Genomic DNA, 21,869 nt, shown 5'->3' on the forward strand with positions numbered 1-21,869 from the left:
GAAAGAGAAAGAAAGAAAGATCGATCGAGATCTTGCTGCTGTTCCAGAAGACTCAAGTTCAGGTACCCTCACGTATTTTGAGCAGCTCAAGACCACTTGTTTAACTCAAGCTCCAGGGGAACTGAGCCCCTCTTCTGGCCTTCTTGGGTACCGACATACACTTGGGATATGCTCACCAAGACTCAACAAGTACACACACTTTAAAAAAAAAAAAGTTAAAAAACCCCAAATGTACTCAACACAGAGTCTACGCATTCGTCTTAATAGATACAGCACGCAGGGCAAGGGTAAGAGAATGACTCTGGAGTTAGACAAACGCACACACATGCAGGTGGAAGGATCTGAGGAATATTAAACAACTCTCTGAGGAGCACCCTAGAAAATGGTCTTGGTAAACCACCCATCCAAAACCCTGGACCCACAAACGCTTACACAGACACAGGTTGATAGGATGCTTTAAACCAAAGGTAATGGCAGGTATCTTTCAACCCGTGTTGAAGACAGCACTGAAATGAGTCTGGGTGTCTTTGGGAACTGCCACAGCCCCAGCCTAGCACATTAGGATCTGGCTCTGCTGTGGGAATCCTGTTCACAGTTTAGCACATCCGAGCACAGAAACGCCTGAGTTCAGCAAGTCCCAGCAAGTCCCAACTGCAACGGAACTGGGTCTGTGTGACCTCATGTATAAATGAAAGCATGCACAGCAAAACGGGTCCCATCTTTATTCACTTCTTCCTAAAGTAAGGTGACATTCACTTTGGGGAAGTGACAGAGAACCAACCACAAAATCAAATGACATTTGCTTCCAAAATGTAACTGCCGCTGCTACCGGGCAGAATGTATCTCCCTTGCTGTCGTGGGCCTGGACGTCCCACACTTAAGTGTTGCTACTCACAGAACTGCTGGGGGTTCCGTTAATGGTTAACAGTGTCAACTGTAACAAATAAGGGTAAAGGGAAAGGAGCTGCATCCACTACTACTAACTTCTTCTCAGCGTGGCTAATGCTCCCTTCCCTGTGCATCCTACGTGTGAGCTTCAGATGGTTTCTTCAGAGCAGTCATGGAACAGGGACTGAAGGTATGTTTGAACAACGGATACGTCTTGCTCTTGCTGTTTGAAAAATGGAGATTTAGAGGATCTTCATTTCATCTCTGCTAACAGGAAGCCAGCCCGAGGCGCACAGTGTTAAAGACACATGACTTACCGTTTCCACGATAACTCTGTCCTGCACCTTGGCGATTTCCTTCTCCACTTTAGTTTGCTGACTGCCAATGAAGGTTTTGCGGTGTTGACTCAAGTCCTTGGCTTTCTGAAACAAGCAACAACAAAAGAAGGTACTTGATCCTGGAGCCCTGAACTGACTGACACCTCGCCTCATTTAATCTCAAAAGCACCGACATTGCATATCCAAATGATCCCTGTCATGAATCAAAGTAAGAACAGTGGCTACTTCCTGTGCACCTATATGAACTCTCCACAAAAAGTTGCAGTGCCACAGTTGAGCTCAGTACCACTGTGAGACGAGAACAGCCTAAGTCACTTATCTCAGGAAACCGATGGATGAGCAGGTAAACGCCACCCAGAGCAGACATGGAAAGAGGCACAGGAACGTGCTGGAGACCCCCCAAGGTTTCCAGGGGTTAGGAACCATTCGTTCGCTGTGTCCACGGAATGTAATTTTCACAGAGAAGACACAGCATGCAATCGCATGCCCTTTTAAGCTAGGAAAAGCTGAAGTGAGCACTCGATCCCCTCTGATCATCTCTCAAAGAACATGTACAGAGGATGTACGTGGAGGATACACAGGAGAAAGAACCGTGTCACCTTCTGTCCACCAACCAAAAAATGCCTGTCCAGTCTCTGCCCTATTCCCAGGGCCCAGAGGACCTTAAGGGCATAGGGCGTGGGGTTGGGGATTTAGCTCAATGGTAGAGCGCTTGCCTAGCAAGCGCAAGACCCTGGGTTCGGTCCCCAGCTCTGAAAAAAAGAAAAAAGAAAAAAAAGGGGGGCATAGGGCGTGGACACTAGCTGAAAATGGGTGAGGAAGGAGAGCCTGCTGGACACGTGACTGAGGAGGACTGACAGGGCGACTTTGAGTGGTGAAATCATAGGATTTCCATAGGGAAGACAAGGCACAGGGAACTACCTGGGCCAAGAGCAGACTCAAAGCATGCACAGGGAACAGGAGTCACTTCAGGGGAAGCTGGAGAATGGGGAGGAGGAGGGAAGACAGGACAGAAGCAGCCAGTGGAGCTTTTGGAGGAAGGGTGTTTGCAGAGGACACAGGAAAGAGGGAGAATTAAGAAGGAAGGCCACTGGGAAATATGGAAGGGGTTTCAGGGCCCTGTTTCAGTAGGACAACTAACTCCTCAGAGCTGAGGTCTAGGGAAGTACAGAAGCCTGAGAGAAGCAGCAGAGGGCGATCAGGAGACCAAAGCTCCAGTCAGCAACTCCCATGCTAGCACACTCTCCCACTAAAGGTAAAGGTCATCAGTTTCCTGGGTTAAACAAAACCAAGCCTTTTTCTGACATGTGGGGCAAACATTCCAACGAGAATGGGATCACCAGTTTCAAAGCTAATTACTTTCCCCACAGATTGAGAAAGGGTCATTCTCCCTCCTGCTTTTATAGACACGTGGTGTGACATAAGGATGTGTTCTGTTCTCGAGTGCAATCTACCAGACCTTCAAAAATGTGTCACACATATCTTTGGCGTTTTCAAGCTTGGTTTCATGATCCGCTATAGCCGTCTGTAAAATCTTCATTTGCTTCTGAGTTAAAAACTAAAAAAAGAGGAAATCAATGATAAAGTGTCATACAATTGAGCATCCAACCCAGCTGCTTTCAGCAACTGCTTCCCGGGGTGTTTTGTGGGGTCTACCATTCATGATCAAGGTTGAAGACATGACCTTCGGTACCAAAAACAACCTGACAGGTGTCTGGCCGGTCACAGAGTGACACATTCTGTCACATCCGGGCAAAATTCACATGAACTAACTCCTCATTTTGAAATTAACATGAGATACATCTAATCTGTAGAACTCCCACCTCACCAAAATTAAGGACAAAACGTTCTACTGTGGCCCAGTTTTCATAACGTATTGGGATTCTTTGGTCAAACTCGATGGGCACAAAGATTGGCTTCCAAGCGAACCCATCTTTCCAAAAAGGTTTTTCACTAAACCTTCCTCACCTGTCAGTGACTCCCCACATGGTGACACCCCAAGAACTACATTATCAGCAAGATAAGAATGACAGAGAAGAAGAATAACCACCGTTATCCGCTCCTGTTTTCAAGCAATTGCACATCAAGAAAAAAAATTCAGAAGATGGAACCATTTACTTCTAGGAAACTAAGGCAGGAAAGTTAATGATTTTCCTGAGTTTTCTAAATGAGCAGCCCTCAGGACTTTGGCTATATCCCTGGGAGAATCGGTGGGTTCTAGAGAATATGTTCTTCACTGCCAGACTGGAATCAATCTCCATCTCCATCTCCCTCAGTACACCAGCCTCCGCTTCCCCACCTCTGGAAGTCAGAATCTCCAGAAGGCAGCTCCATCCTCCAGCAGGAAGAAAGAACCCCAGAGGCACCACAGACTCCAGTACCTGTCCCCAAAACCCCATTCTCACCTCCAGGGAAAAGGTGACTCAGTCACCATCACAGGTCCATCACTGCATGGCAACCTTTTCCCTCTTCTCCTCTGGGGACAGGGCTGGGCTGAACTCCAACCACTGACACCCAAGTCTCCATCTGCCCTGCCACAGCCACAGCCACAGCCACAGCCACAGCCACAGCCACAGCCACAGCCACAGCCACAGCCACAGCCACAGCCACAGCCACATGGGTCCTCTGCATCCCTGATCCCTATGTCAGAAGGCTACTTGGGGCCCTCCCACTGTTTGGCATCTGCACCTTGGGGATCCTGAAGGCTCCCCGCTCAGGACACAATCCCATACCTTCCCCGGCACTCTGCAGACGCTACCTGCTCATCCCCAGATGTCCCCACCAACCTGGCTCCTCACCCATCATCACCCTCCTTGTCATCTCTCCACAGGGAAAAGAAACGAGTCAGGGAGGAAGGCCCATCTCTCCTCACCACACCCACCACCCTCCTTGTCTCCCTGAGCTCATGTCCTGTCCCTTCCCTCCAGACCTGCTGCACGAAACCCTGCCACCAGGGAACCTGCCACAGCAGAGGATGTGTTCCAAGCTGAGAGCACCACTCACGCTGAGGTGTTCTTCTTCATCCTTTGTTCTGTCCACCTCATCCAGCCACTTCTGGTGCAGGGACCCAAACGTTTCACAGTATATGGACTTAAGCTCCTCCCTGTAAAACACAGTACTGATTACAGAGCATGGTCACACAGGGTGCGGGCAAGCCAATGACACACACTCATCATTGGGAAACAGGAGCTCGGAGCAAAAGAGAAAGGGGGAGTAAATTACACTGACTCATGAGAGGTGAAATGTTGACACTCATTCCATAAGAATTTTGTCTTAAGCTTCTACCAGAGACATCATTTCACATGTCTTCCCTCTCAAACAGTGAGGGTGTATTAGCGTATGCTCTCCCAAGGTGGCAATTCTGGCTTAAAATGAGACTCATCTTCCCTTCCCCTTATGGAGTAACCTATACATTCTGAGAGGCTAAGTCCATGTCCTGAAGGCAACGTACCCTATGGGGTTTACAGACAGACAGAGCACACAGAACCCTTTCCCCACGTGGGGCTTACAAAAGAGAGCTCTGGTGATATCTCCTAATAGGGACAGTTTTGTGGACCACAGAGGACTGGCCCTCCTTACTAGAAGTGACCTGTACTGTTATCTGATAGGGGAGGAAAGGCAGTCTTGCCAGTCTTGAGCCTAACACAGCTCAGTTCCATAAAAGAGGGGTTCTCATTGGTTATGAAAAGGACCAGGTCATAGAGAAAAAGGCTGTGCTCTGGAAAACCCATCAGCTATCTGACTCTGGGCACCATCGAGATGGCAGACAGGATGACTTGGCTAGAGTAAAAGCTATACAGATCTCCTTTACCCGTGGTCACAATGTTACCTTGAGTTTTGCTGAGCTTTCAAAATACCCTGGAGGTTTTCATTCAGGCTTCTGAAAGAGGCATTTACATCCTTTTCAAACTGCTTCCTCTTTTCCCTAAGTAACCTGTTAACATCACCTATGCAAGAAGAGAAACGGCACTACCTCACATCACATATCCAGAGGAAGAAGTGCTTTTTCTTCCCAGAGACACCACCTACAGGATAATATGAAAACCTATGCATCTGTTGTCAGGTCTTGCTTTGCTTTTAAAGACGGGGCCTCTTGCAGCCTAGGCTGGCCTCAAACTTGGTATGTAACTGAGGCCATCCTCAAGTTCCTGATCCTGTCTCTACTTCTTAGGTGCTAGGAATACAGGCATGGGGCATCGAGCTCGACTAAAGAATGCCACTTGACAATCAATTTTCTGGACACTTCAAAACCCAAGCAGTTCTTCTGCACCAGAAAGAGCAGCGCTGTCAGACTTCCTTGCTTGTATGAACTGACTCTACATTGCTGGCTAAGAATTGATGATGGCTCTCTAGTAAAGTTGCCTTGGTCCACCGACACAAGTGAATAAAACCTGTCTTGGTTGGAGGGACACGTGGCACACCGACTTTTGTTACCTTGGACGACAGAAAACAAGCTAGTGTGGCATGCAGGAAGTGCACAAGCTATCTCGTTTTTCTGCCTGGTGCTGCCTTGGGAGGTCCCTACCAGGCTCGTAAATGTCTACAGACTAAAGGCGATTTTTACAAGCTCTCCTTTGGCACGGGTTTGTGGAGGAGAGCAACTTTGGAAAGCCAGAAAACTGATTTAATTCAGAACCTGACCAACAGCTGTTGAAATCTCACGTACCACTCCTGCAGCAAGTTAAAGAGCAGAGACTTATCTGCTCACCCATCACCTCTGATGACACTCTTCAGTGATGCAGGAAGCAGGAAGCAGGAAGCTCGAAGCTCTCCCAACAGCTTGGGTAACAGCTACAACATTTCCCCTGCTTACGGCAGCATCTTAAAAGTTAAGGTAAAGGTAACCCCTGAAGGCCAAAGGACAACTTCTTCTTCAGAAACATCCTGTGAGTCACTGAACTGTTCCAGAGTTCTGTTGTCTCTCAGCGACCACATTCTCAACCTGCATAAGTCGGAGGGTTGGAGAGAAACTTCTGGGACTACCAGACCTGCTCAAACCTACCTTTGAAATTCTGCATCCTCTTTGGAACAGGCTCCCTGTGGGAAAAATAACACAGAATCCTTAATTGAGGACAAACATCCGAAGTTTGCATCGAAGGAAAAGGAGAGGCTTGGTGTTTTGCGGAGGCTAAAGCTTATGTGGGATAAAGTCGGATTTTCCTCTCTTTGGGTCATTAATTTTATTCCTTTGTCCTTGTTTTCTTACCGAACCAAAGAGTCCTTTGCAGATACATATGGGTACCTGGCTAAGGGTCACTTCCTGGAGCACAAGTGACTGAAAGCCTACTGTATCCCCAGGAATCCCACCCAAAGCTGGGTTTGGGCGGCTCACAAAAACCACAACCCAGGTGTTCCCTGCCCAACTGCAGGCAGCTGCACAGAAGTTATCTCTTCTCCTCAAGAGGTGATTTTGTGCCTGCTGTGTTCCAGCAGCATAGCGGATTTTATACTAAATGGTTCCCAGAATCCGTTCAAGGGGAAGCAGAGGGTATCATAAAGGTGCGTACCCCCCCCCCCGTGTGTCCAGCACTCCAGCCACATTCACTCTCCTCCTTCCTCGAGACCCTCCTGCTAGTCCTCCTCCATCACCCAGACAGTATCTCTTCAACTTTCATGCCAGGTATCATGTGCAACCTCCAGATTCTACCTCTCACCACCTCCCCTTGAGCCCTGCTAACCTTCCCCTCAACTGGGTATTGCCTGCCTCTTCCCAGTCTCCCCTCTGAGTTCGGGTCATATCATTTTCTGGACGTATTTGTAATCCAGGAACCCCAGAGGAGAGAAAACATGTGGCAGTAGTCTCTTTGAGGCTGGCCTATTTCACTTAGCACCACGTCCCCACTTAGACCCATTTTCCGGCACAGGGAACCTTTTGCTTTGTATACCTGCACACAACCACACTGAAACTACCTCATGGGGAAGGCTAGCCCTTTAAGACATCACCTGGCCTCTTTCAAGTCTGATCCTGAGGAAAGGCTGCCCATCTCACTGGTACCAACAGCTGGACTGTCTGCTGCGTTGAGAAGGAAGGAAAAACCGTTGCAAATGAAGCATGCTGTTCTCATCATCCTGCATGGGAAACAGCTCCACTCTCTAGTTGGTTGAGCCCATGTCCAAAACATGGGTTTGGAAGCAGTCTTCCCGGAACTCATGCCCCTCACCCACCCCAGCCCCACAGGTGAAACTCAGCTTGTCCCGAGTCTAGGGACAGCAGATACATGTGTGTACACGCCTTACGAGAAAATTCCCTGTGACCCCCGGGCTTCTTCAGAGGCATGCTGGCCAAGACCAGTGTCTCTGGGAGCCTTGTATCTATGCCATGGGCTGAGAATGTCCGGTGAGGACCAAACCCCAGACAGAGCATGCTTGAGAATCCGAGGTCAGAGTCTGAATCTCAATCGCCCTGCCCTCTGTGCTCCGCACTCCCACCACCGCAGCCTGCCCAGCCGCAATACCATGGAATGGCCTGATTAGCAACAGACTGCCCCCATGTTCCATGTGCCAAGTAGTAGAGCATCCCCAAGGTTGGACCCAGACCCCTAAGCCCTGTATCGGTTATTACCAGGATTGGCTGCAACTGGATTCCTCGAGTCATCTGATGGGAGGGTCTTATCTACCCTCGGGCGCTTGGCACTTTTCTTCATGGCCTTCTGCTCCTTGCTTGACATGGCTGGAGCCTTCATGGGTCAGATGGGATTCCTGAAATGTTGGTATGCACAGACAGCATAAAGATGCTGAATTTCATGACGCTCAATGAAAACAGGGACCAGGGCTCCAGAGGCTGTGGCCATGTGTGCTGGCACTTGTGCTGGAGCAAAGAGGAGGTGGAAGGGTGACATCAATATCCCGCAAGGTCTAATCACATCCTCTCCCATTTTTTTTTCCCCTGGCTGAATGCAGAGCTCTCTACAACCCAGAAGCTCTTTCTCCTGGTTTCCTGTCACCAGGGTAAGACAAGCTGGGCTAGACCCCAAGCCAAGTGATCCAATATTGCTGTCTAGTCACAAACACCAATCTTCCAATGGCCAATGAGGTCACTGGAGCCGTGCCCTGGCAAGCAATGGTCGAGGGTCAGGTGACATTCCTTTTTTTTTTTTTCCCCTGGAGCTGGGGACCGAACCCAGGGCCTTGCGCTCCCTAGGCAAGCGCTCTACCACTGAGCTAAATCCCCAACCCCCTTCAGGTGACATTCCTACCCACTCTCAGTCTAGATGCTTCGGAAGAACGACAGAAACCCAGGCCTCCAGGAAGAGACCCAGAGGATACACTGGAGGCAAATGCAGAGCTTCCCCAGTATACTCATCCAAGATGACACACAGCCTGTGGAGGGCATGAAGTCTCTGTGCTCACAGACAAGGACTACAGAAACCAGGGATGTGAAGGCTGCAGGCAGGCTCGTGTCATCAACAGAAGAAATGTATATGCCTCTTTTCCACCCAGAACGCTGGATAGTGGATGTTGTTAACAGCCTGGTGGTCACTGCCACCTGTGGTGGGTCAGGTCACACCTGAACACCCTGAATTTTAAGTTTATCTCAGACTCCCCCCTCCCCCCTCCCCCCTCCCGCAGAGCTGCATCATTAGTTTCCTTTGTCAGTCAGTAAAACCCTGTGAGACATGGGGCACTGTTTCACCAGACAAAATCTGGGAAGGTTGAGCAGATACAGAAACCCTGGTAAATTCTCGTACAGGAGAATGGGAGGGCTTTTCATCTACTACTCGTACCCGGTTCCTGTCCTGGAACATGTGACCGTGACCCTCCCCACCCCACCCCCAAGTATCTTGACCACTAGTCCCATAGCACAGAACACCTGAGTTCTCCATGCTAATGAGGTATCTAGATGGACTGGCCCCTTCACCAACATTCCTTTCTGCAAAACGTATTCAATCTCTGGTCCACCCTGAGTGAATCACCTGAACCCATTTTCCACGATGAATAAGCAACAAACAGTTTGGACAAGCAAACTGATTGTCTCATCAAGGAACCGCTGTGAGGGGAAGTCCTTTTTTTCTTCTTCCCCCCCCCCCCCCGGAGCTGGGGATCGAACTCGGGGCCTTGCACTTGCTAGGCAAGCGCCCTACCACTGAGCTAAATCCCCAACCCCTGTGAGGGGAAGTCTTAGTCATGCCCAGCCCCTGCCTTCTAAGTCTCCTGCAAAAGGCCCCTCTGACCTTTGGACAAGAACACTCGCCCCTGAGCTAAGCCAGAGTTGCCCCTCCCCCTGTCCCTGTCCCTGGGCTCAAAACTGGCTTTTGCAGCCCCCCCCCCCCTTTCCAAACTCTACCTTATTTATTCCCAGTGGGGACTAGAAGACTGGGAGTTGGGGAATCCCTCTCTCATGAGGTTCAGCCTTCCCCTCCCCCCAGTCTTTCTCACCCGGGCTGGGGCCCCCATCTTAGGCTACATTCCCAGACCTTTGCCTCTCCTTGAGTCTGCCTGAGCAGCGTTCACACACCCCAGCTGCGAGGTGGAATGCAGACCCCCAGAACCCTCCCTCCCTTAGGGAAGGGATGTCAAAACGTGCTTTATGGCCTAGTGACCTCCACACTATCTGTAGGACTGAAACCACACCAGATCCTAGGCCCCCAAGTTGCAGAATGCATCCTCAAGGTAGGTGTCACCTATACTTTGCTTTCCGTGTAGTTAGGCTCCAATTAGTCCAATTGGGCTTCCATGTAGTCATTCTCCACACGGAACTGAGATTAACTCTTTCTACGGAACTTTTCCTTCCCACAATTGCATGGTACTTAAATATGTCTAAAATAAACTTCCCAGGGGTGAGAGTCTAGTAGCTCGAACCAACACAGGCTAACTAAGACATACTGGATCGGATTTCCTTCTTGTCCCTTGCAGTTCATTTCCATGCCTACAGTAGAGCCTGGAGGGACCCTTATAATGGTTCACACTTTTCGGTGGTAAGCTGCAGCCCCCCAGGACCCTTCTGTTTGCACCTGCACCTCACCTCCTGGGCCCAGCTTGGATGTACCATGCCTGAGCCTGATCTCACCCTCCACACTCTGACAGTTTCCACAACAATGGACTTCAAGGAGGCCTCCTCTAGTAACCAGTCACCCACCAGACGGTCCTAATCAAACACCCCCCTCCCGCCAGAAACCTCTTTCACTTTAGAGGACTCTAACGCCTACCCATGCCTGCCTCCAGAATCCTGCTCTCTGATTGTGTGGAACAGCACCTGTGCAGGAGAACGGCCCCAGCATGTGGACCCAGCTGGCACAAGTACATCAGAGAGGCCCATGGCATGCGTGGTATGTGATATGGGCAAGGAACGAGTGCCCAGCAGGTGAACATGAATCGGTCTGGCCGTGTATGAGGCCCCTCGGCGAATTCACGTAGTTGTGGCTAGCCCAACAGGCACACTGTGATAGCCTGTGGTGAGCGCCGAGCACTCATCTTTGGTCCAGGCAGACCGTGCAGAGAGGAATGGGTGGCCTGGGAGCACCATACAGACACACAAGGTAACACTTTGGAGGTCCTCACGCAAGGGATAGATCCAAGAGTCAACACATGCCTGGCTTGGGCCCTGCAGCAGCCATGTGTGGAAGGGCCCGACGGACATCTCAAATATTGACAGACATCCCCATCATAATAGGGCCCAAGGCTGAGCCTCAGTGTATGCAGAGGTCCAGCACTGACCAAAGCGTACACACGGATCAATGGGGATCTTCCGTGTCCCCCCTCCCTCAACACCCATCCCTCACTCTGTTCCTCACACACCTTCAAGGACCAGCAGCAGAGGTCAGGATTCTTTCTAGTCCCTGGCAGAAGTATGCTTTTCAGAAATCACTTCAACCAGGGAACTGACACCTCGAGGTCGTGCTCCATGCCACAGCCAAGCACCGTGGCGCATGGCTGACTCTCTTTGTGGAACCATCAGAGCAGGGACCCACTTGGATTGGGACCCACTTGGATTAGGTGACAGCCTTCTTCCCCTCAGAGGCTTACCTGACCTAGCTAGGTCCCATTTCCCTGAATGGGATGACTTCTGATTCTGTGCAACAGCATGAAGGGATGTATGAGCCTGGTCCAAGGTGCTAGAGGGTGAGACCCATCTGGCAATCAAGCATGTGTGATTTGGGCTTGCAGCTCTACATGACTAAACTGTGGGACTGCAGTAGCAAGGGCTGGAAGGGACTGGAACTATGCCCCTTACCGTGTGCCCTTTTAAATGGACCTGCCTTTCATGGCCTCCACCTGACCACATGTCAGGAGTCAGCTCAGAGTAGAAAAAGGACTCATGGGAAAGCCCCCCACCCCTTTCTCTCTCCACACCACATGCTGTCCTGGCCCACCTCTCTAAGGCCCTGCAGTCCTGACAAAGCTTTCCCAGACCACCCAACTGGGCCTCCTTGCAGTCACAGTCAGAAGTGAAGCTCTGGCTGCTTCGGGCTACCTTGGGTCCCAATACCTCTTCAGAAACTTAGGTGGACAGGATTCACGATGATGCCCCGATACCGTCCTTTCCCAAGAAAGGGGCGGGGGGTCGTGCCTACCTAGGCTTCCCACAAAATAAGCATCTCTGCATCTGGAAAAGCAAGCATGACAACTGAGGGTGTGGAGGACCTGGAGTGGGGCAGGCTGAAAGGGAGGGGAGGGGAGGGGTGGGGCAGGATGTTGAGCTTGCACACTTGTGGGCCTAAAGCAGCTTAAACAGCACTGGTGAACAGGAAACAGTGGCCCTGACAAACCTTTCCAGACTGAACTCTGGGGCCTTTTCAAGTTCCATAAGGAATTCGAGAAGTCACCTCCTGCACTACTGTAGTTAACAAGGTACCCCAGTCACTCAGCAAGGGAAACATGTTTCACAGCAATTCCACAAAATCCCTCTTCCCGTGGAGGGTAGTACAAGCTACTGAGACATCACTTCCGGAAGTATACTACTATGGGGCCTGATACCTAGTAACTGAGCAAGGGAAATAAACACACCTAAAATCCCCCCCAGGGGTTGGGGATTTGGCTCAGTGGCAGAGCGCTTGCCTAGGAAGCGCAAGGCCCTGGGTTCGGTCCCCAGCTCCGGAAAAAAAGAACCAAAAAAAAAAAAAATCCCCCCAAACCCCTGTTGCCCTTGTTATCTTGTAGCCAGTGAGACATCACATCCAAAATTGTACTACTGTGTGACCCGATGTCTAGAAACTCACCTAGGGAAATACACCTTCTAACAATCCCCCCAAACCTCTCTTGCTCTCCAGGGTAGTCACAGCTAGTGAGAAGTCGCTTGAAGACATGTACTACCGTGGGTCCCGCTATCTTGTCACTCAGCAAGGAAAATAAGCGCCCCCCCCCCCCCGTCCCCAGCTGCCCTCCAGGGTGGTCACCGCTTGTGAGGCGTCATGTTCCGAAATGCATTGCCACGTGTCTCGGGATGCACAGGCACTGAGCAAGGAAAACAGCCCCAAAGCCGTGCCCAAAATGTGCTCTTAGCCTGGACGGTGGCAAAAGCTTAATAAGGAGACATCCTTTCTGGGAGTGTTCTAGCACAGGACTCAGGAACCCTTGTCTCCCAGCTAGGAAAAACCTCCTCACAGCAGTCTCCCTTAAGGGTGTCACAGCCAGTGAGAAGTCAGCTGCAGCAGTATACCGCTGAGGGTGCCCGATATCTCACCACCCTAGGGACGGACATTCACCCCCTACAATCCCGCCAACCCACTCTGATCCTCTGCAGTGTGCAGGGCTATTGGCCGTCACTTCTCCCAGCTGGGTAAATGCATCTCCTACAATACTCCAAAACCCACTTACACTCGAGAGTGGAAACGACTTTCCGACATCACTTACTCAAGCGTTTAACCTTGAGTTTCAGGGAACCTTGTAGCCCAGCTAGGGTATCACTCCTCCCACAGTTCCCCCGAACTCCTCGTACCGTCGAACCTTCGAGAGTGGGAACGACTGTTGGACACCACTTCCGGGAGGGTGAAACTGGGGTCTCGCGATATCTTGTAGCCCAGCTGGGGAATTACACCTCGCACACTCCCCACAAACCCCTCTTACCCTCGAAGGGGTGGTCGCAGTACTTTGCCACCCCTTAAGGAAGGCTTTTGCACTGGGTCTTGTGATCCCTTTTCGCTCTACTACAGAGATACACCTCGTACAATCCCCAACCCCTCTTACCCTCGAGAGAAGGCTAAACTATCAGAAGTCAACTCCGGAAGGGTTTTACCTCGGCCCTTGTGAAACCCTGTCGCTGGATATACACTTACACCTGCCACAGTCCCCCCAACCCCACCTACCCTGGAGAGTGGGCACGGCTTTTGAACGTCACTTCCGACGGGTTTTACCTTGGGTCTCGCGATACCTGGTGGCTCAGCTATCGAAATGCACCTCCTAAGAGCCCACAAACCCCACTCACCCTCGAGGGTGGGCAGTGTCATTGGAGATCACTTCCGGAAGGGTTCCAGCTGGGGTCTCGCGATATCTTGTTCCTCAGCTAGGGAATTACACCTCCCACAGAATCCCCAACGCCCCCACCCCCACCCCAAGCCTCCAGAGTGTACTGGGTGAGGGGGCCGATGCTTCCCGGAGGGTATTGCCTTATGTCTCAGGGTGCCTTGTCGCTCAGCTAGGGGATTTACACCTCCTACAATCCCACCAAGCCCATCTTTCCCTCGGGGGAGGCCACAGCTAGTGCGAAGTCACTTCCGGAAGTGCTGGGCCACGATGGAAAATGTGTGCACATGCATGAGATTTGCCAATCTGGTCCCAGGCAGAGGCCACCTGGCAGTCACTCATGTGGGACTTGGGGCCGGGGGCTGGGCGTGTGTCAATAAAACCATCGCCGTGTTGAGGTTTTCAAGGGACCTGAAGAACCCACGCCGCTTTCAAAGAGCCCTAGTAGACACCCAGCCTCAGAGAACTTCTGCAGTACCCAGACACCCTAGAAAGATCCACGCAGAAGGTCCCACGTCTTTCCCCAAGCAAACCTCCTGCCCGGTTCACTCCTCCCAGTCCCTGCGACCCTCGCAAGATGTCGTCAGACGGTCCTCTGGGGTCTAGGTCACTCGGTGTGGAATTCGAGCACCAGACATCACCTCAGGGAGGCTACCCCGGTTCCTAATATCTGGTCACTCACCTAGAAGAACACACCTCACCACGGTTGCCCTGCTTCGCCTGGAGGGTGGTCAACGTTGGTTGGCCCTCACTTCTAGAGAGTATTCGACCTTTGCGGAGAAGCATGGGTGCGAATGAGTGCTCCTGCCCAGTCCTTGTATTTAGATAAGCTTGTTGGGGGTTCAGGAATGGCCAGACGAACCATGTGAACACTGATCTCATTTAAGTAAGAACAGTTTATGGAACACACAGCCCGATGCTGGTCAGACCAGGAACATAACTCAGAATTATCTGAACTATGACAACGGATATATTTTTTCCCCGTCAGCTTATAAAGGAAAAGAAAATCTGCAAAACCCACGACGAGTTCATACGCAAGTGTAGGAAGTGCTGCCTGGTGGTCAGCTCTGACTCGAGATATTTTAAACACAACGACTCATGTTGACCTTTGATTTGGTGGGTCTTACGTAAAGCGTCCTGGAATTTCTTAAGATTAGCAGACCTCATACAGAACATTCGGAACATACAGAACAAATCAGGCTGTGTGGCCAGCATGTCCTTGCTCTGAGGCAAGTCACTTCTCCGTGTCAGTGACTGGCAGGCACGTTAAAGCAACAATATGAAGATAGCTGGTACTCATGGAACAAGAGGGGTACAGCTACTCTGCGTGTGGGGGATGAGACCATAACAGGCCCACCAGCAGCCCTGCGTTTGTAAACAGGAAACGGTGCCCTTGAGGCCTGGCAGGACCCGAAACACCCATAGACCTGTTTTGAGTAGGCCCAACTGTGGAAGTGTGGACCTGGATGACTGTCTGCTGTGCCCAAGGACGTCTTCAGACAGGGCCACGTGGAAGATCCCTAGTCCTTCTACAAGCACACGTGCTGTCCTGCCCACCCTTCTCAGTCCCTGCTTCTTCATATCAAAGCTTTCCCACACCACCCTTCCCCTCCTCCTCCACTCCACTGTGGAATTCAGGCTCCCGCTGGACCTTTGCCTCAGGACTCTCCTGGGTCTCAGTACCTAATTGCTCACCTACTGGGACACACATAGCCCACCACAATCCCTGAGACCCCGTTTCTCCTCCTGGGAGGTCCCAGGTCTTCCTCATATCCTCTTGCCCTGTGGAAAACCATGTCTGCCCTGTGTGAGCCTGGCCAATGATGCTGCATCTCGCACCCCTCTGCCATAGCCAGCACGCCCCGTAAATGCGCAAGATTGACTTGAGTTTCGGCTGTCCGTGCAGAAACTGGGATCGCACCTAGGAAGGGCCTAATGTGCCCGGAACACCTCCGCTGCCTGTTTTTCAGTCCCCCCTTAAAGTCTGACTTCACAGAACCTGTTTGTGTTCTGAGACCCCAGGCTTTGTGCACGCATGGATGCTGTGGTGGTGAAGCATGGACGACACAGGCCCACAGCCCTTTTGGGAGGACCAGGCCAGTAGGACCATGAAGTTTTCGTGCCAGACAGCAGGATGCGTGGACCTGTGCAGAATCGCGGGGGCACACAAAGGGCCCTGTGGAAGGGTCCCTTGTCTCTGCAGGGGCAGACGTGCTGTCCCTACACACACGCCCCTTACCAGTCCCTAGCACCTTGACAAAGCTCTCCAAGGATGGCCCTCTGGGCTTTGTCCACTCCAGGGTGGACTTGAGGCCCATGGCATCACCTCATTGGCCCTAATACCTTGTTGCTCAGCTATTCAGGCATCCTTTCAGGACAATCACCTGCGACCCTCCTTTCCCAGGGTTAGTGCTCACATGCAGATGCCGGCCTTTCCTAGGTGACTTCCCAGTTTGTGCATGCCCAACTGAAAGCTCCAAGCCATGCATGAGACTGGATGAAGTGACACCCACCAAACAATCACAGGACTGTAATTTGAGACTTGAAGATGATGTGCGTGCTGGACCGGTGTCTGTGGTCGTGCCTGCACACTGGGCCGCAGTGAGCCCCTCCTGTCTAACCATCGCTCGTGGCTGCTACTCCAGAGGACCCAGGTGTCCGTCCAGTGAGGACTGCAAAAGTACACAAGGGGCAGGGCCCCCTTCCTTTTCGCCTTCAAGAGCTTTGTCTGATCTAAAGGACAACTGAGACTCCTGGCTATCACTGTATTGTTCCCCTCCGGCTCTGACACTTCATGGTCCTACTGTCTTCCCCCAAGGGCTGGGGATCTATGTTGACCACGTTTCACCACCACATCATCTGTGCATGCATGAAGCATGGGGGCTCAGAACACGTGTTCCGTGGAGTCAGGCCTTGGGAGATGCAAGAAACATACAAGAGAGGCAGTTAAATCCAGCCAGCCTCCACCTGACTATTTAGGAAGGAGATTAAGAATTACTGTGAAGGCTCCGGTGCTGTGTGTGTTTGGGGTTTGGGGAATCTACGTGTCTATCAAGATGAGAAATGTTCCATCAGCCCAGCACGGGGTCAATCCACCCCTCCTAGGTAAGTGCCACTTCCCTGTACAGAGGCATTCAAGCCGATATAGGCATGACAAAGCTCAAGGCAGCCCAAATCGCAGTGGAAAAGTCCCGAATTAGCCCTCACGATGAAGAGATGAGCCGAGCATGCTACAAACACAGAGCAGAATACCTCAGAAGGAAATCACCGTCACTTTACAGGCATTGGAAGCATTTTCAGTGAAATCACTCTGACCAAAGTCACTCTGTGTAAGGATCTGTATATATGCCACGAGCAGAGTAGAAAAACCCTGAAGAGGTGTCTGTCCAAACTGGTGTCATCTATTCTGGTGACATCTCACTGGATGAAGGCATGGCTGCCTAGAGTGGCAGGCGTGTCTTGGGACAGCTTAGTGGAACACAATTTCCTCTGTGCCTGCGGAAGGGGGTGGGTGTGCATGTATGCTCGTGTGTGTGTGTGTGTGTGTGTGTGTCCATGTATGATTGTGTATGCTTGTGTGTGTGTGTGCGCGCGCGTGCGTGTGAGTGAGTGTGTGAGTGAGTGTGTGAGTGTGTGTGTGTGTGTGTGTGAGTGGTGTGTGTGTGAGTGTGTGTGTGTGTGTGTGTGTGTGTATACATACTCTTGCATACCTACACGTACGCTCCTGTGTATGTGTGCATGCCTTGTGGGTGGTGGTGGCGGTTTGAATGAGAAATCTTCTGCAGTCTGGGGCATTTGCATTCTTGCTTCCTAGTAGATGGTGCTACTTTGGGTAGGCTTGGGAGGTGTGGCACTGCTGGAGGAAATGTGTCACTGGGGGTGAGGGGGGTGCTTTGAGGTTTCCCAAGCCCCCTGCCATTTGAAGTTGACTCTCTCCGCTTCCTCCTTGAGATGCAGGATGGATTTTTTGATGCCGCTGCCACCTGAACTCCTGTGCTGTTTTCTATCCTGTGGAGGTCTATGGTCCTCCACGTTTCCTGCCGAGTGATCCGGAATGCTTATTTGCGTCAGGAGAAACAGACAAAGTGCCCGCCTTCCTAATTCTGGCAGGGGAAAGGGGAACAAAAGGCGGCCCTCTCAGAGGTGGGCCCTGCTCTCCTTATTTTAGAAGGCAGGAGGACGGAAACTGGGATCTCTTGTCTTGCCTCATCCCAGACCCTCTGTGGTCAAATCTAAGGCTGGGCACCCTGGAACGGCAGTATCACCTTTTGTACTGTTTGCACCCTTACTTACTTTCATGTGTGCAGCTGCAGGGGATGGTGGGAGAAGCAGGTGACAGGGATGTAAGTGAACAGTCAGCCTCCCGGGTGGGTGGATTAGTACTTCCTGATTTCCTCAGAGAACTGGCTACTAGGAGAGAATGTTTTCCCGATGACACTGTGGTTGCCATGACAACGGGGACAAGCCATTCTTTCCTGGTTACAGATAGGTTTGAGAAGGACACTCACAGACTGGAGGGGTGGAGTGACTAGACAGACATGCAAAGCGCGTAGGTAGGTGCCTGCAGCCAACCTGAGTGTGAGAGCTGAGTCTGCGAGTGTACCTTGGGAGCGTCTGTGCTCTTCCCCGGGACAGGGAAGGTTCTCACCACTACTGTTTGAAGAGAAGCCCCAAGGACTGGCTGCTCACTGAGCCCTGTCCCTTTGTCCTCAGGTGACACTTCTTTGCTGCTAGCTTTATCTTTTCAGCCCCTGAGCGCATAGTTCGCCATGTAAACGGACACCTCCCTCTCTGTTTGGCAATGATTGTCACATGTGCTCTTCTTGACAGGATGACCCTGTTTGTGTGACAGCACCTCACCCTGGATAGTTGCGATCCTGCCCGGCCCGGCCCCGTGTTGTCTGAGAGAGAAGCTGGGAGGCATTTAAGGAGGAGGTAAACATGGATGGGCAGACTCAGGGTGCGGGTGGGGGAAACCTGCAGTTCCCTTGGTGTGCCCCTGGAGAATGGTTGAAGCCCAGTGGTGACTTCTTGGCCTGGAGACCTGACACAGGGAGTAAAAAATGCCTCCCAAAGACAGCTAGCTGCCTCTAAACTGGCCACTAGTTGCACTTAGACAGACCAGAGGGAGATAAAAATCAGTGTGGCATCAACACCCAAGGAAGGGGCAGAGTTTGTTCCTTCTGCAGGTATTAGTTAGAGTCTGTGTCTCAGTCTTTACTGTGCTCACCTCACGGTTGGGTGAAGAAGCCTCAGCTGGGTTTTACACGGTGTGTGGCTGGGGCTGCTCTCTGGCCCGCCAGCACATCTGGATCACCCTGTGTATCTCTGCCCCCAGCCTGTGAGCAATATGCGTTGTAGTACACTTCTTGCACCCACCCTCTCGTCAAACTGTCCCCTTGCCTGCCTGTCTTACCACAGGGAGGGAAGCCATTGTTCCCCAACTGGAGAAAATGTGAAAAGAGGGTTTGTGTGCAAGTTCTTGATAGAAGGCCTTTGGTCCCCGGGCCAAGGTGTGTGTTGAGACGGGGATCTCCGGATTCCACCTCCCAAACGTCTCTGCGTGTCCCTGGGGAGGATGGTGTGCCCTTTTCACCAGAAAGGTAGAGGCAGGCGGCAATACTGCTAACGTCTAACCAGGATGCAGGAAACATAAGGACGATTATGTACCCAGGAGCGATAGGCATACACAGAGGGAATACTCACCGGGGAGAGCGTGGACTGATAGGAGCACAGACACATTTCTTTAGGACTGGGTTCCAGAGGCTGGACGCACACCCTGGTTTGTGGGCTTGAACACATGGCTGGTATTCCCAGGCACGTTTTCTAACTGAAGAAGTATATGGGGCTGAGAATGCCCGGCTTGGGAGAAGCAGAAGCACGCCCAAGGCCTTCGCAGGGTAGTAGAAAGCGTGGACTCTATAGGTGTGACTCGGGCGACCGTGGTTTCTAAGGGCACCCTGTGAGCCATGGTGCCTGGATGGTGGAGAGGCACGGTTGGACGGGGTTCGTTTTGCCTAGCTGGAAAGAATGTGCGAGGAAGGGCCAGCAGAAGGCAGCCTAAAAGTAACTGAGGTGTTCGTGGATGCCTCCGTATCCTCAGGACTCCAGGGGGGCTGGATCAGAGGAAACCAACCCTGGGAGATGACACAGCCTCCCAGGAAGAAGGGTCACTGTCCGTGACCCCTAAGTTGAGCTCCGTACCTCCACAGTACACGTTTACCATTGCGCCATGCAGAAGGTGTGCCCTGAGACATTCCTAGACTGCTTTATGTAGAAAGCCACTTTAGGCTTCGTGAACTCTGGTTTGAAGTCGGTAACACTTGGGAGGGAATGCAACAGAAGGGACACTGCCCATTTGTGGAGTGAATTGGGAACGAGAGTGTACCACCAGGTGTTCATGGATACAGAGGTTGGACTGTTCATGGATACAGGGAAGGACTGAGGGGATCACAAGGATATAATTTGTCCTCCCCGCCCCCATATTTCTGTATGGTTGGAAATTCCTACAGATAAGGTCTGGAGTCCCATGATAAGCTCCGTTGGCCCATGCTCACAGAAGGAACAAGGAGTAACAGGATTGCACAAGAAGAGCAGCGTCCTTAGGAAGCTGTTTCAGGAGTCCAGAGTCCACAGTGCTCAGCCTTACTGTGTCTGCTGGTACCCAGGTAATAACCTGGATCACTTGCATCCTGGCCTAAACAGTGAGCAGTGGTGGCATGTGAGCTCACCCTGGTCCTTCCTCTGTGTTGTAGTCCATATCTATCAGCAAGCACAGTGGGCCTCTTTTGAGGAGCAGACAGATGTTGAATTTGTTCCACACAGGCATGTATGACATGCATACTGCTGATAGGAAACACAGTACTGGCTCAAGGCAGAAGTAGTCAGTAACACAGTGGCCAACACCCCCACCACACCACACACACACACACCCCCACACACACACAGCCCACACAACACATGCACTCCAGGATACAAACACACATGTGGAAACGGGCCAGGGAAAAAAACCGTGATGAGATTCCACTGAGATGACCGGGGAGATGGAATTCTGTTGAGAGGCAGAGTATGGGGGAGCACGTCCAGAAAGAGCCATGCTGCAGATGAGAGTGGACACCGTTGTACTTAGGGGTGGGCAAGGTACCATCCAGGCCATCAAGTAGCTGTTTTAACTTCCATTGTGTTTAAGACTTTGTGGATTAAGGTCAGGCCGCAGAGTTTGTGTGCAAGAGAGTTCTGTGGTCTGGGATCTCTTGTTCCAACAGTGCCCGTCACAGGAAGATAGGGATGTGCAGGGTCTCCTGCAGACTTGAGGTTGCAGCATGGGGGTGCACAAATCCAACAGAGGTACCTGCTTACCCTGTTGCTCTCCACCTGACACTGCTGAGTCTGCCGATTAGCAAGCATTTCTCCACAATGAAGCGCTTTCTCTTTGGGGCTCGCCCCAAGTGTGCCCTGTGAACACTCGATGCCACAGTGAGGCCCAGGCTGGAGTTGGGAACGAGAGATCTGAACCAAAAGTCTGGTGGCACAGGGTTTGGTGGGGGGCACTGAGACAGAAGGGGACCAGCAGCTATGACAGAAGCCATCCTTATTTGCAAATCACCACGAGCATTTCCCCAGCCCCATTGCTCTTCAGCCTGGTAACACACTGGCCTGGAAGGTGAGTGCAATAGGTGTTCACAGGCTTCCTGGGGTTGACAGTGCAGGACTACCTCCCTAGGAAAGGAAATAATGAGGCTGGCTCCCTCACCCCCAGGGAATCCCAGGACACTGACTGGGTGGGCAGGAAAGCAGCAAGCCTTGTAAAGACACCCACCTTTCTGAGAGGATGTTCACAACCCCAGCCTCAGATGGAGGATCAAAATCGTTGTGACTGTCTCCCACATATGCTCTGGAACCTTCCATGCCTTCTCCCACACCCTCCCTTCTGTAGAACAGACTTTGTGAGCTCCCTTGATTTCTCTAGCCTTGCCTCACTGAGGTGCTGCTTCCTTGTCCGCTAATAGGTGATGATCTCCTTCCTAATGCAGCTCTGCTTCCCTTTGCCACCTTACAGGACACGCCCACACCATCCTGAGCAACTGAGGAGTCAGTTCAAACTTCTCATCCAGATTCTGGAGGGAGGACAGCACCACAGGGCAGGAGAGCAGAGCCAGAGAGGACCGGCAGGCAGTCAAGGTGCCCAGAACAACCAAAGGAGTCACCCTGTCCTGATCAGCACAGCCCCAGGGTCCAGTCGCC

The 21,869-nt window shown here is 51.7% G+C and overlaps 1 protein-coding gene across 9 annotated transcripts; it reads right to left on the bottom strand.

Moving 5' to 3' along the window:
- Window positions 1-708: 708 nt before the first annotated feature.
- LOC134484030 (X-linked lymphocyte-regulated protein 5C-like) lies at window positions 709-18,013 on the bottom strand. Of its 9 annotated transcripts, none has more exons than XM_087601071.1 (9): window positions 17,919-18,013; window positions 7,789-7,925; window positions 7,170-7,239; window positions 6,229-6,263; window positions 5,056-5,173; window positions 4,230-4,329; window positions 2,686-2,784; window positions 1,206-1,310; window positions 709-1,111 (listed from the first exon to the last, which is right to left on the bottom strand). In XM_087601071.1, exons 2-9 carry the CDS (start codon window positions 7,907-7,909, stop codon window positions 1,037-1,039), a joined length of 723 nt encoding a protein of 240 aa, XP_087457197.1. In that variant the 5' UTR covers window positions 7,910-7,925; window positions 17,919-18,013; the 3' UTR covers window positions 709-1,036. The 9 variants fall into 9 exon arrangements, with proteins under 9 accessions (XP_087457197.1, XP_087457201.1, XP_087457199.1 ...); XM_087601075.1 differs by having other exon boundaries at window positions 7,170-7,236; window positions 17,919-18,007; XM_087601073.1 differs by lacking the exon at window positions 17,919-18,013 and adding an exon at window positions 13,469-13,495.
- Between the last annotated feature and the right edge of the window lie 3,856 nt (window positions 18,014-21,869).

Source organism: Rattus norvegicus, chromosome X (genome assembly GCF_021556685.1).
Source record: "Rattus norvegicus strain SHRSP/BbbUtx chromosome X, alternate assembly SHRSP_T2T, whole genome shotgun sequence".
Taxonomy (NCBI): Eukaryota; Metazoa; Chordata; class Mammalia; order Rodentia; family Muridae; genus Rattus; species Rattus norvegicus.

Excerpts from the sequence above, each read along its gene's own strand:
- LOC134484030 (XM_087601071.1), bottom strand. The coding sequence starts at position 7,909 with ATGAAGGCTCCAGCCATGTCAAGCAAGGAGCAGAAGGCCATGAAGAAA. Across the intron at positions 5,174-6,228 it reads GAGGATGCAGAATTTCAAAG|GTGATGTTAACAGGTTACTT; the intron begins GTAGGTTTGAGC and ends CTTCTTGCATAG. Across the intron at positions 2,785-4,229 it reads ATGAAGAAGAACACCTCAGC|TTTTTAACTCAGAAGCAAAT; the intron begins GTGAGTGGTGCT and ends CTCTTTTTTTAG.